Consider the following 13247-nt stretch of genomic DNA (forward strand, 5'->3'; position numbering starts at 1 on the left):
TTTTTTGAGCTGTTAGAGCTGAGTAACAACTAAATGATGTAGTCAGTGTTTGAAAAGGCTGTTTTCTTTCTTTTTTTGAGTTTAGCACAGGAGCACAAAAATATAGATTTCAAGGGATGCTAAATGGAAATAGCTTGGGGAAAATTAATCTTAGAAATAAAAAGCACATTGCATGTTTACGTAGTTTGTACTTAAGCAAGAGCAGCTGCATGATATGACTGGATTTCACATTTATTTATATCATATACTGAAGTCATTGGGGGAAAAAATCAAAAATATTTCAAAATGCTGTGGAAAGTACAAAGGTAGTTAAATAATAAAATATGCAGAGAGAGACTTGGAGAAGGGGGGATTTTACTTCAAAAATTATTTCTAAATGATATATTTCATCATTTACAGTATATTTTCCATAGAAGAATTATCTAAAGAAGGTCCAATGAGGAACATGCTAGGACTTGTACTTTCCAGTGAGTTGAACATATGAAATATTCCATGTCTGTTTTCAATTGATAATGTGGTGTCTTGATTAACACTCTGGTTATGAACTGTGGAGTGATAAAAAGTCTTCTATTTGGCTGAGGAGTAGGGAATACTTATAAGCTGAGCAAGAATTGAGTGTGAATACAAATTTTAGGATGGATTATCTTACTTGCTCTTATCTGGTGGCTTCTCAGAGAACTTGGTACAGTTTGCATCAAGAAGAAAAGAATGGCCAGGGTTTACTATTGAGAAACCCTTCTGCCCCAAGTTTTCTCTAGATATGTATCTCACTTGGAAATCTAAGCTCATTAACCCCAATGATCTTGTGTGTACAAGAAAAGTATTCAACCTTTGGTTTGGGGGAATAGTTTTGTACCTCGTATCCTTTCTACTCCTTCTCAGTAAATACCCTTTCTATTAAAAGAAAACAAACTAAATACCCTGGATGTAAAATGGTTAATCAACATTGGGAAATACATTGAATAAGGACTTCTGAGTCCCTCAAGAATACTCAGTATAGAATCCTAAGATGAGAAGTAAATTTCCTTCTGATATCTAGCCTACCCATGGGAGTGGGAATTGTGGCTCAGTGCTATTGAAGTACTATTGAGTAGTTTCTATCCTGTCCATCTATTTGTGTCTTTATTTGTGTGTGTGGTTTTTTTCTTTTTTTTGACAAAAATAATAGAGTGGTTTGCAATTTCCTTCTCTAGCTCATTTTATAGATGAGGAAACTGAGGCAAACAAATTAAGTGACTTTCCTGGGTCACACTGCTACTAAATATCTGAAATCAGATTTGAATTCAGGAAAATGAGTCTTCCTGACTGTAGGCTTAGCATTATATTATGTTACCTAGCTACTCTACTGAGGTAGTACATATATATTTTATGTACTGTGTTACTGATATATAAAAATGAGTATCTCAACCTATTCATGCATTTTCATCCCATTTCATGGGATGGCTAAATTTATTTCCTCATAGTTTCAGCAAAATTAGCTGTGTCAAAGAGGTACAATTATTTAATTGTCTCTTTACAAGAAATAGAATACTGTAGAAGAAATAAACTTTAACCTAGAATGAAATACCTGGGTTAGAACCTTGGGTCCAATACTTACTAGCTATCTGGCAATAGTTATGGTTACAATTCTTTTGGGCCTTAGACTTCATCTATAAAATAGGGTGTTGGATGAGACAATCTCTAAAGAATCTTTCAACTTTAAATCATATTATGATCTGGTTTAGAAAGAAGAACTTAAAAACAAGCAGTTAGAAAGAATAACACAGCAAAGATCAAATTTTTTGACAACCTGAAACAGCTCATATCCAGAAATGATAAAAGACAAAAGAGAAAGAAAAAAAAAAAATCAATAGACTGCAGAAGAAGTAGTAGAGATTAGGAGTAGAAGTTAAGTGAGTAGCCAGCACTTTGATAAGAGAATCACATGTTTGACCTAGAAGGAACTATAGAGATCATCTAATCTTCATTTTACACAGAATAAAAAACAAAGCTCAGAAAGGTCATGATTTTCCAAGATCATAGTGTTGGAGTCAGTATTTGACCCCAGATATTCTACTTCAGGCCCAGAATTATTTCCACTCTTGCAAGCTTGTTTTATTATTATTATTATTTACTTTTTAAATCAAAAAGAGATCTATTTTTTTAAAGGCAGAACAAAGTGCAAATTTGTGATAAAGAAACCATCATGTCCCTATTATGGCCGGCTTGCAAACAAAGAAATACTAAATATAACTTAGTTTAAACATTAGGAAGAAATAACTGTTATGTATTTTAATTTAAAAAACCCTAAAGGTCTCACTAAGGTACAATACTTTATATTAGTAATAATGACCCTGAATCATAAAAAAAGCTCACCCTATTATATTCAGTACACCATTTAAGAAGGCAAAGAATTATAAAACACCTTTTACAAAGATTTTCATGGGATTGTAGATTCAGAGTTGGAAGAGATCTTAATAATCTCTGACCCTTAATTTTATAAAAGAGGATCTGAGCTCCAGAGAAATTAAGTGACTTGACCAGAGTTAGGGTGGTATTAAGTGGAAGAATTTGGATTCAAACTTAGGTCCATTGATTCCAAATTCTGTGCTTTTTATTGTGCCCAGCTCATCTCCATTCTATTTTTAATTGAGTCCAATCCAAACCATGCAGTTAAGTTGCCTAAGTGGAAAAGAAAATGACACCATTGGTTAACCCCTACAGGTTCAGCACCAGCACTTCTTCAAGATTTACCAATTCATAAGAGAATCATCACAATATAGTAGAAAGAACTCTGGATTTGAAGTCATATTCTAATATCAGTTTTCTCCTTATAATACCTGTAGTATTGAGTGAGTTGTCCTCTTTACCCTTTTTAGATTACCACCCTATATAAAATGAGAGTTGGGCAAGATTATCTTAAAGGTCTCTTTTCAGTTTTAAATCCCATGATTGAAAATAAAGGCTTACAGGAGCTGGAAATGGTAAATTGGTGTAGTGGTTAGAAACGAATCAAATAAAGCTTCATTGGAATAAAATAAGAAGAGCATGCTTGGAGCCAAGAACAAATCTCACAAATCCATTCTAGAAAATAACTAGTTACTTGTAAATATAAATGAAAATAATATAAATAGAAACAGTGTACAAAATGAATACAAATGATCAGTCATACGACTTAGATTAGAAAGGGCTTTAGATATTATCTAGTCAATCCTCATTTTTCTGATGAAGAAAATGAAACCTAGAGATGTGAAACCACTCATCCAGTCTTATGAATAGCAAATAAGTGTTAAAATTTGAATCCCCATGTCCTAATCCCAGTTTCCTGTAATTTCCACTCCACTTCCATCACATCCAGCAATGTTGTATAAAAAAGAAAAAAAGAAACATAAGGATATGCAAAAAGAAGTGTTCTATAAGCCTCTTATAATAATCAAGACAGGATCTAAGCAGGATTCTTAGGATTCCATCTCAGGAAGACTAAAGCAAATTAGATAGATTTGAGAGGAAATACATGTAATTACTAATGGTTTGAAAACAAAGAATTAGGAGAAATTTTAGACTACAGGGAAAAGGAACCTGAGAGATGAGTAATATTCTTCAAATAGGACAATTATCTTGCATTTGCTTAGTTTTTCAAAGTATTTTTTGAGCATCATTTTCATTTGATCCTTTTAAGAACCCTATAAAATAGGAAAAGCAGTACAAAGCAGATACTACCTAAAATACATATGTACTGTGTGAATGAGGGCAAGTCACTTGGACTTCTATTTGCTACAGTTTTTTCAACTGTAATAGCACCTACTTCTCAGGGTTGTTATATCAAAGATGAGATAATATTTGTAAAGCACTTTACTGTCTGACATATAACAGATGCTAAATAAATGATAGTTATCATTTTCATCATGACCATTACCTATTTACCAGATGAAGAAACTGAGTCAGAAAGAACACGTAACTGGCTTAGATTCTTGTGCTACATAAGAACAGAACAAGGAATAAAATCTACGATGTCTAAGTTCCAGTCCAAGATTTTCTAGTATGTCATGTTGCCACCGTTTTTGTCCAGAAAATGTCATGACCACAAAATGGGTTCATGACCTAGGCATAAAGAATGAAATTATTAATAAATTAGAGGAACATAGGATAGTTTACCTCTCAGACCTGTGGAAGGGGAAGGTTTTTATGACCAAAGCAGAACTAGAGATCATTACTGATCACAAAATAGAAAATTTCGATTATACCAAACTGAAAAGTTTTTGTACAAACAAAACTAATGCAGACAAGATTAGAAGGGAAGCAATAAACTGGGAAAATATTTTTACAGTCAAAGGTTCTGATAAAGGCCTCATTTCCAAAATATATAGAGAATTAACTCTAATTTATAAAAAATCAAGCCATTCTCCAATTGAAAAATGGTCAAAGGATATGAACAGACAATTCTCAGATGAAGAAATTGAAACTATTTCTAGTCATATGAAAAGATGCTCCAAGTCATTATTAATCAGAGAAATGCAAATTAAGACAACTCTAAGATACCACTACACACCTGTCAGATTGGCTAAGATGACAGGAAAAAATAATGATGATTGTTGGAGGATGTGGAAAACTGGGACATTGATTCATTGTTGGTGGAGTTGTGAACAATCCAACCATTTTGGAGAGTAGTTTGGAACTATGCTCAAAAAGTTATCAAACTGTGCATACCCTTTGATCCAGCAGTGTTACTACTGGGATTATATCCCAAAGAGATTATAAAGAAGGAAAGGGACCTGTATGTGCACGAATGTTTGTGGCAGCCCTTTTTGTAGTGGCTAGAAACTGGAAACTGAATGAATGTCCATCAGTTGGAGAATGGCTGAATAAATTGTGGTATATGAAAATTATGGAATATTACTGTTCTGTAAGAAATGACCAACAGGATGATTTCAGAAAGGCCTGGAGAGACTTACACGAACTGATGCTGAGTGAAATGAGCAGGACCAGGAGATCATTATATACTTCAACAACAATACTAGATGATGACTAGTCCTGATGGATCAGGCCATCCTCAGCAACAAGATCAACCAAATCATTTCTAATGGAGCAGTAATGAACTGAACTAACTATACCCAGAAAAAGAACTCTGGGAGATGACTAAAAACCATTACATTGAATTCCCAGTCCCTATATTTATGCACACCTGCATCTTTGATTTCCTTCACAAGCTAATTGTACAATAATTCAGAGTCTGATTCTTTTTGTACAGCAAAATAATGTTTTGGTCATGTATACTTATTGTGTATCTAAGTTATATTTTAATATATTTAACATCTACTGGTCATCCTGCCATTTAGGGAGGGTGGGGTAAGAGGTGAAAAATTGGAACAAGAGGTTTGGCAATTGTTAATGCTGTAAAGTTACCCATGTATATATCCTGTAAATTAAAGGCTATTAAATTAAAAAAAAAAAAAAAAAAAAAGAAAATGTCATGACCAGCTGTACTCCATCTCTACAGAGGACCAAACAAGAACTGGATCTAAATTTCAATAGCATTTAAAAAGAAGAATTTCCAAACAGTTGAAGATTGTGAAACATTCAGATGGTCAATTAAGGAGGGTTACATAATTATCTTCTTGGGGAAAATGATAACATAATCTATTTTAAATGGATAAATTCTTACCTATTTAGAATGTTCTGGGTATGATACTGGTTTATAAGAATATAAAGTTTTACAACATAGAATCCTTCCCAAGGTAATTAATGAATCTGTAGGAGAACTAGAGTGTTCTCTAAGAAAGTAATATTATCAAACACCCTGTTTATGTAATTAAGAATTTAACATACTTTGGTTTTGAGTTACAGGAACTATTTCCATGATCATGGTTCATGATTTTACCATCTAAAAGATGAGTTGCATATGTTTGTAATAGCAATTTTGTTTCTCTTATTTTTTTTTCAAGAACAGTTGAGAGGTAAAGAATATGAAAATTTAATTTAAAACAGATATACAGCTAAGACTCTCTATGGACATAAACAAAGTGAACAACTTCTATGGACAAAGCATGGTTCATGGAACTAAAGGAATTAGAACCAGTATCTCAGAGCTAGAAGGAGCCTTAACAGTTCTTTTAGTCCAAAAATCAGAGGGGCTTGCCCAAGGTCATATAGCCAGCACAGAAAAAAAAAAGATTTTAAATCAAATCTTTGAAACAAATCTGTTTGTCTTCCCATTACACCAACCAACTAAACTCCAGCTAAGTTCCCTTTCAACCTATTATCATCTCTTCCACATTGAGAAACCAAAGCTTTATTTCTATTTAGTGGGATCTCTTGTATAAGTGAAAACTGCTTTAAATAGATTCAGAAGGCCAGATCATTGTAGGGAAGAGTTTGTTTTCCTTTTCAATCTTCATTCAGAAAAAAGGGATAGTGTATAAGTTGCTCTTACTGAAAAGTTCCTTAAATATAGTATTAACTCACTGTCACCAAGATGTCCTTCCTATTTAATAAATTTAAACATTACAACAGGATGGAAGCTATTACTTGCTTTGGTTGTTCTAACCTCCAACACAGTAATTTGAAAATATTTTAGCAATTAGTCACCCTCCCAGACATTTCAATAAAGGACAAAATAGCAAAGTAAATAACACTTTAAACTAGTAACCTGTGATTTTCCTGAACTATATAAGCACATTGAGTAAGTCATTATTAATGCAAGTATTTTCTTATTTATCAGCCCAATGCATATAAAAGCAAGCTTGTAGAATGGCAATATCACAAGGCAAAAGAAAAAAAAAAAACCAAAAACAAAAATATCCTTATTCTCTTGCTTCAACAAAATTAGCATAAAATAATTATGACAACAGAGTAAATCCAACTAGAATAAGCATTTTCAGTTCATCCTGATAAAAGAAATCATAATTCCTTAATCAAAAGAACCATTAACTATAGAACATTGGAAGATAGGCATTGTATTTAGTTAGACCATGATATGCAATATGATCAACACCATGTACTTTATTGCTACTATCTTCTTGGCTCAAAGACAGAATTACAACATGTCACCTCTGAGCTCAGGAAGATCCTAAACTAAAATTAACAAAACCCTGCTCCTAAGAAGCTTACAAACTATTGGGAGGAAGGACCTCCCAGCTTTAAAAACCTAGAGTTCTGTGAAATTTTTGAAATATGCAGGCCAATGATCATAATGGTGGTGATAATTATGATGAGAACAATAATATAGGAGGGAACTGTAACTAAGGGAGTTATCACAGCCAACATTTTATGAAGATATCAAAAAGCAGACTCTCATAGAAACTCATTGAAAATGAATCATTAGTGTCCAAAATATCAATTACCTTCTCCCCAAGAAATTAAGCCCCTCACGAATTCAGGAATTCTGCATTGTTTAGGAAGCATTTTACCTGAGCAAAGTCTGCAGTTTGAAAATGACTTCAAAAGACTGAGAAACAATATCGTAATTATAAGTATCTCCAAAACCCCACTCTAGTGCACACAATACTCAAAGGAGTCAAGTTAATATTCTAATATTCACTACAAACTTTGCCCAATGACCTATACTTACTTGTGTCTCCCAGAACCCCTTTTACAGCCCCAAAACAAGCAGAAAGGAAGAGGAAGAAGTTTTCTCCACTCTAGCTGAGGCTCCGCTCAACTCCGCCTCCCAAAATAAGGGAAGGGCCCCTGAGATCTGCATACCTGGAGCAGGTAAAATCACTGGGACACACCTGATCTCAGTCTAAACTTCCTGGCCAGTAAATAATCCTGGGTGAAAGAGGCATTTGTTACACTGGTCACATACTCCGCTCAATTTCTCATAACTCTTCCTTCCAGCTCTAAATCTAGGGAGCTAAAATCTTTCGCTCCCCACCTCCTTTTTTTTTTTTTTTTTTTTTTTTAATCGGGCAAATCTCATAGACAGACCACAGATTCCTATTATAATTCGGAGGGCTGATCTACCTCTCCATTGCAGGGTTTTGCCACTATTTTGCAAAGAGAGAACTGGGAATAAGGGAACCAGTGGCAAAATCTTCCTTAAAAATAAAACAAAACCCAATAACTATGACGTGTCCCGATTGAGTTCGTATACCTACTTGGACTTAGAGCTTCCATTTCTCTGTTCCTTCAGAACTCCACTTCCTGAAAGGACATAGAAAAAAAAGGAAAACTAAGAGCTAGGTAGGATGGGCTAATGAAGGGAGGAGCAATGGGATGAAAGAAAGGGAAAGAATTTGGGCCAATGGGTAGGTGTCTTAAGGGTCAATTGAAAATTTAAGTAGTTACTAGGAGAAGCCATAGACAACAATCTGGCTATGTCTGGACTCTGATCGGTAGAAATCCATTACTTTTTTTTCCTTTTTTTTTTTTTTTTTATTATAGCTTTTTATTTACAAGATATATGCATGGGTAATTTTTCAGCATTGACAATTGCAAAATCTTTTGTTCCAACTTTTATCCTCCTTTCCCCCACCCTTTCCCCCCAGATGGCAGGCTGACCAATACATGTTAAATATGTTAAGGCATAAGTTAAATACAATATATGTATACATGTCCAAACAGTTATTTTGCTGTACAAAAAGAATTGGACTATGAAATAGTGTACAATTAGCCTGTGAAGGAAATAAAAAATACAGGTGGACAAAAAAAGAGGGATTGGGAATTCTATGTGGTTCATAGTCATTTCCCAGAGTTCTTTTGCTGGGTGAAGCTGGTTCAATTCATTACTGATCTATTGGAACTGATTTGGTTCATCTCATTGTTGAAGAGGGCCACGTCCATCAGAATTGATCATCATATAGTATTGATACTGAAGTATATGATCCTGTTCATTTCACTCAGCATCAGTTCATGTAAGTCTCTCCAGGCCTTTCTGAAATCATCCTGTTGGTCATTTCTTACAGAACAATAATATTCCATAATATTCATATACCATAATTTATTCAGCCATTCTCCAATTTATGGACATCCACTTAGTTTCCAATTTCTGGCCACTACAAAGAGAGCTGCCACAAACATTCTTGCACATACAGGTCCCTTTCTCTTCTTTAGTATTTCTTTGGGGTATAAGCCCAGTAGAAATACTGCTGGATCAAAGAGTATACACAGTTTGATAACTTTTTGAGCATAGTTCCAAATTGCTCTCCAGAATGGCTGGATGTGTTCACAATTCCACCAACAATGTATCAGTGTCCCAGTTTTCCCACATCCCTTCCAATATTCTATATTATCTTTCTCTGTTATTCTAGCCAATCTGACAGGTGTGTAGTGGTATCTCAGAGTTGTCTTAATTTGCATTTCTCTGATTAATAATGACTTGGAACATCTTTTCATATGGCTAGAAATAGATTCAATTTCTTCATCTGAGAATTGTCTGTTCCTATCCTTTGACCATTTATCAATTGGAGAATGGCTTGATTTCTTATAAATTAGAGTCAATTCTCTATATATTTTGAAAATGAGGCCTTTATTAGAACCTTTGACTGTAAAAATGTTTTCCCAGTTTATTGCTTCCCTTCTAATCTTGTTTGCATTAGTTTTGTTTGTACAAAAACTTTTCAATTTGATATAATCAAAATTGTCTATTTTATGATCAATAATGATCTCTAGTTCTTCTTTGGTCCTAAATTCCTTCCTTTTCCACAGGTCTGAGGGGTAAACTATTCTATGTTCTTCAAATTTATTTATAATCTCATTCTTTATGCCTAGGTCATGAACCCATTTTGACCTTATTTTGGTGTACGGTGTTAAGTGTGGGTCAATGCCTAGTTTCTGCCATACTAATTTCCAATTTTCCCAGCAATTTTTGTCAAACAGTGAGTTCTTATCCCAAAAGCTGGGGTCTTTGGATTTGTCAAACACTAGATTATTAAAGTTATTGGATGTTTTGTCCTTTGAATCTTACCTTTTCCACTGATCAACTAGTCTATTTCTTAGCCAATACCAAATGGTTTTGGTAACTGCTGCTTTATAATATAATTTTAGATCTGGTACAGCTAGGCCACTTTCATTTGATTTTTTTTTCATTAATTCCCTTGAAATTCTTGACCTTTTATTTTTCCATATGAACTTTGTTGTTATTTTTTCTAGGTCATCAAAATAGTTTTTTGGGAGTTTGATTGGTATAGTTCTAAATAAATAGATTAGATTAGGTAATAAAATAAATTTATTATATTTGCTCCCCCTATCCAAGAGCATTTAATATTTTTCAAATTGGTTAGATCCGACTTTATTTGTGTGGAAAGTGTTTTGTAATTTTGCTCATATAATTCCTGATTTTCCCTTGGCAGATAGATTCCTAATTATTTTATACTATCAGTAGTTACTTTAAGTGGAATTTCTCTTTGTAACTCTAACTGTTGGATTTTGTTAGGGATATATAAGAATGCTGATGACTTATGTGGGTTTATTTTGTATCCTGCAACTTTGCTAAAGATGTGGATTATTTCTAATAGCTTTTTAGTAGAATCTCTGGGATTCTCTAAGTATACCATCATATCATCAGCAAAGAGTGATAGTTTGGTTTCCTCATTACCTACTCTAATTCCTTTAATCTCTTTCTCAACTCTTACTGCCAAAGCTAGCATTTCTAATATAATATCGAATAATAATGGTGATAGTGGGCAACATTGTTGTCACTCCTGATCTTATTGGGAATGGTTCCAATTTATCCCCATCCATATGATACTTACTGATGGTTTTAAATAGATGCTACTGATTGAAATCCATTATGCTGATTGTGTTCCCTAGGTTGAAAGCTTGGATTATCCTCTGTATATATTTCAATAGTTGGATATTTATATTGAGACTTTAAAGCAAAAATTGAAAAGGTTAAAAAGTATGTTTTCTCTAAATGGCCTTCCCTAATTCTCTTATTTGAGAACATCTTTTAAAAATCTCCCTTCTTTTGTATCCCTCTCAAGAATTTACCCAAAGACAAAGAAGTTATACTCATTTAATCTTTGTTTCCACCAAAACACCTAACAAACTTAAGCAATAAAATATGATTACTTTCTTCATTTTTGCCTTTCCTCTGAGACAATATGTGTAAGCACATTTAAATTAAGAATAATAAAAATTTAAGCTACTATTAAACAATAACCACCAGTAACTTGGACAATAGTAGAATTTTTGTCAGGGAAATGGCGACAAATATGGAAGCTTCCTGCTTAGAGTGCAAATGCTCAATATGTTTGTTGAATAAATGAATAAATATTGAGATGATTGATAGAAAACTGGTTTTAAATGAGGAATCCTGATTTCAATCCTGACTATAAGATATATTACCTATATGACCATGAGGATCACTTTCATTCTCTGGGCTTGTTAAATGGACACAAAAATATTTTAACTATTTACCTCACAGGATTGTTCAATTCAGTTCAATAAATATTTATTGCCCATCACATGAAAGTCACAGAGTTAGACAGTAGGGCAGCTTGGTAATTCAGGGGATGCAATGTGGGGCCTGAAGATGGGAAGACTTATCTTTCTGAGTTCAAACTTGGACTCAGACATTTGCTAGCTATGTGACTCTAGGCAATTACTTCACCCTGTTTTTCTTAGCTTCCTTGTCCCAAAACGAACAGGAGAAGGAAATAGTAAACTTATCTAGTATCTTTACTAAGAAAACCCCAAATGAAGTCATAAAGTCAGATATAACTGAACAACATTTTGGCTTGGGCTATCATGTGTTAAAAACAAAACAAAACAATCCATTGTAAACCTTAAATGTCCTGTATTCAAGGATACAATGGAAAACACACTGGAAGGGAATTAAGAGAACTTGGGTTTAAATTCCTCCCTAATAATATGTAGCCTCTCTCTAGCCAGTCATTCCATTTTCTTTGGCCCTCAGTTTCTTCATGGCAGGGCAGGCGAAGTGGAAGATTGGACTGGTTAGCATCTAAATTTCACTCCTGGTCTAGGTCTCGAATGGACTGTATAGAAGGGTCTTATTGGTTTGGTTAAAGTTGTCCAGGTGTGTGTGTGTGTGTGTGTGTGTGTGTGTGTGTGTGTGTGTAACAGCTTCAACATCTCAGGTATTATATAATTCTTTTGATACATATTCTTATTTATTGGGGAAGCACCTTCAATCAATCAACAAGTAGTAATTAATTGAAGTCTCTGGCACTTGTTTTAGGTATTGGTAATATACAATGAATAAAATACACCTACTTAAAAAGAGATTATATTCTAAAAAGCTGCAAAGACAAATATACCTAACTATAAAATAAACAGAGAAGAGCATATATAAGTATATATATATATATATATATATATATATATATATATATATATATATAATCAATAAAAAGAAAACTGAGACTAGTGACTTTGCATTGCCCTCCCTCACTTAAATCCAATTCATTTTCAAGTCCTGGCATCACTTCCTGAAGTCATGGTCTTCTTTGAGCACATGTTTGATTTACATACCTATTTTATGTATCTATATGCCCAGGGTCACATAAAAATTTATTGGGCAAAAAAAGATCTCTCCAATGGGTAAAGTTTAAGAAATCCTGCTCTAGAATCTACAGGACCCAAGCTAATACATACATTTAACTTCCTTACTCTCCCCAGAGATTAAAATGGTACAAGATGTAAGGACTATTTTGTTTTCCATGTTTTGGGGGGTATGTTTGTATATTTTTATTATACCTTTTGAAATAAATATTTCTGTTTAAAAGTTAATCTGATGGTTTGTGGTAAAATGAACTGGGGTGCTGTTCATAAATCATAATATTGCCACCCCCACATTCAGTTAGGTGATCCCATATGATGTTGAGAACCACAGTTTAAGAAGCTAGGCTCTGGGACACTTTCCCAGTTTCTAATCAATAACCCTCAGGATTGAGTTTCAAGCAACCTGATTTCTTAGGGCTTTCTTTCCCAGTTGGTTGTCTGCCCCATCTTTCCTTATTTCAAATTCATCCTGCCTTGAATTCCAAAGTTTTGTAAGGATACCTTTTGGCCTAAAACTGAGGAGGACGGATGATGCAGAACAGAAAAAAACAACCCCTTCTTTAGCCAGATGTCTTGGGAGCAAAAACTGAGACTGGTGACTTTGCATTGCCCTTCCTCACTTAAATCCAATTCATTTTCAAGTCCTGGCCTCACTTCCCAAAGTCATGGTCTTCTTTGAGAACAAAGAACAAGACAACCACCACCAGCACATCTGGTCCCAGATATTAAGGTGATCTTCTAGGCTGAAGGCCAAATAATATTTAGCCTGTATACATTTTTTTTTTTTTTTGTATGTATTTGTT

General features: G+C 33.9%; 1 protein-coding gene across 2 annotated transcripts in view; it reads right to left on the reverse strand.

Moving 5' to 3' along the window:
* The window catches only part of SH3YL1 (SH3 and SYLF domain containing 1), a 52148-nt gene extending 44000 nt beyond the window's left edge, over positions 1-8148 (reverse strand). Inside the window, exon 1 of one of the 2 annotated variants that reach the window (XM_012539908.3) lies at positions 8076-8148. In XM_012539908.3, coding sequence (XP_012395362.1) covers positions 8076-8094 — 19 coding nt within the window. In that variant the 5' untranslated portion in view covers positions 8095-8148. Of the gene's footprint in view, positions 1-7546; positions 7677-8075 lie in introns of those variants that run through there. The other variant, XM_012539909.3, reaches the window with a different exon arrangement.
* Between the last annotated feature and the right edge of the window lie 5099 nt (positions 8149-13247).

This window comes from Sarcophilus harrisii, chromosome 2, assembly GCF_902635505.1.
Source record: "Sarcophilus harrisii chromosome 2, mSarHar1.11, whole genome shotgun sequence".
NCBI lineage: Eukaryota > Metazoa > Chordata > Mammalia > Dasyuromorphia > Dasyuridae > Sarcophilus > Sarcophilus harrisii.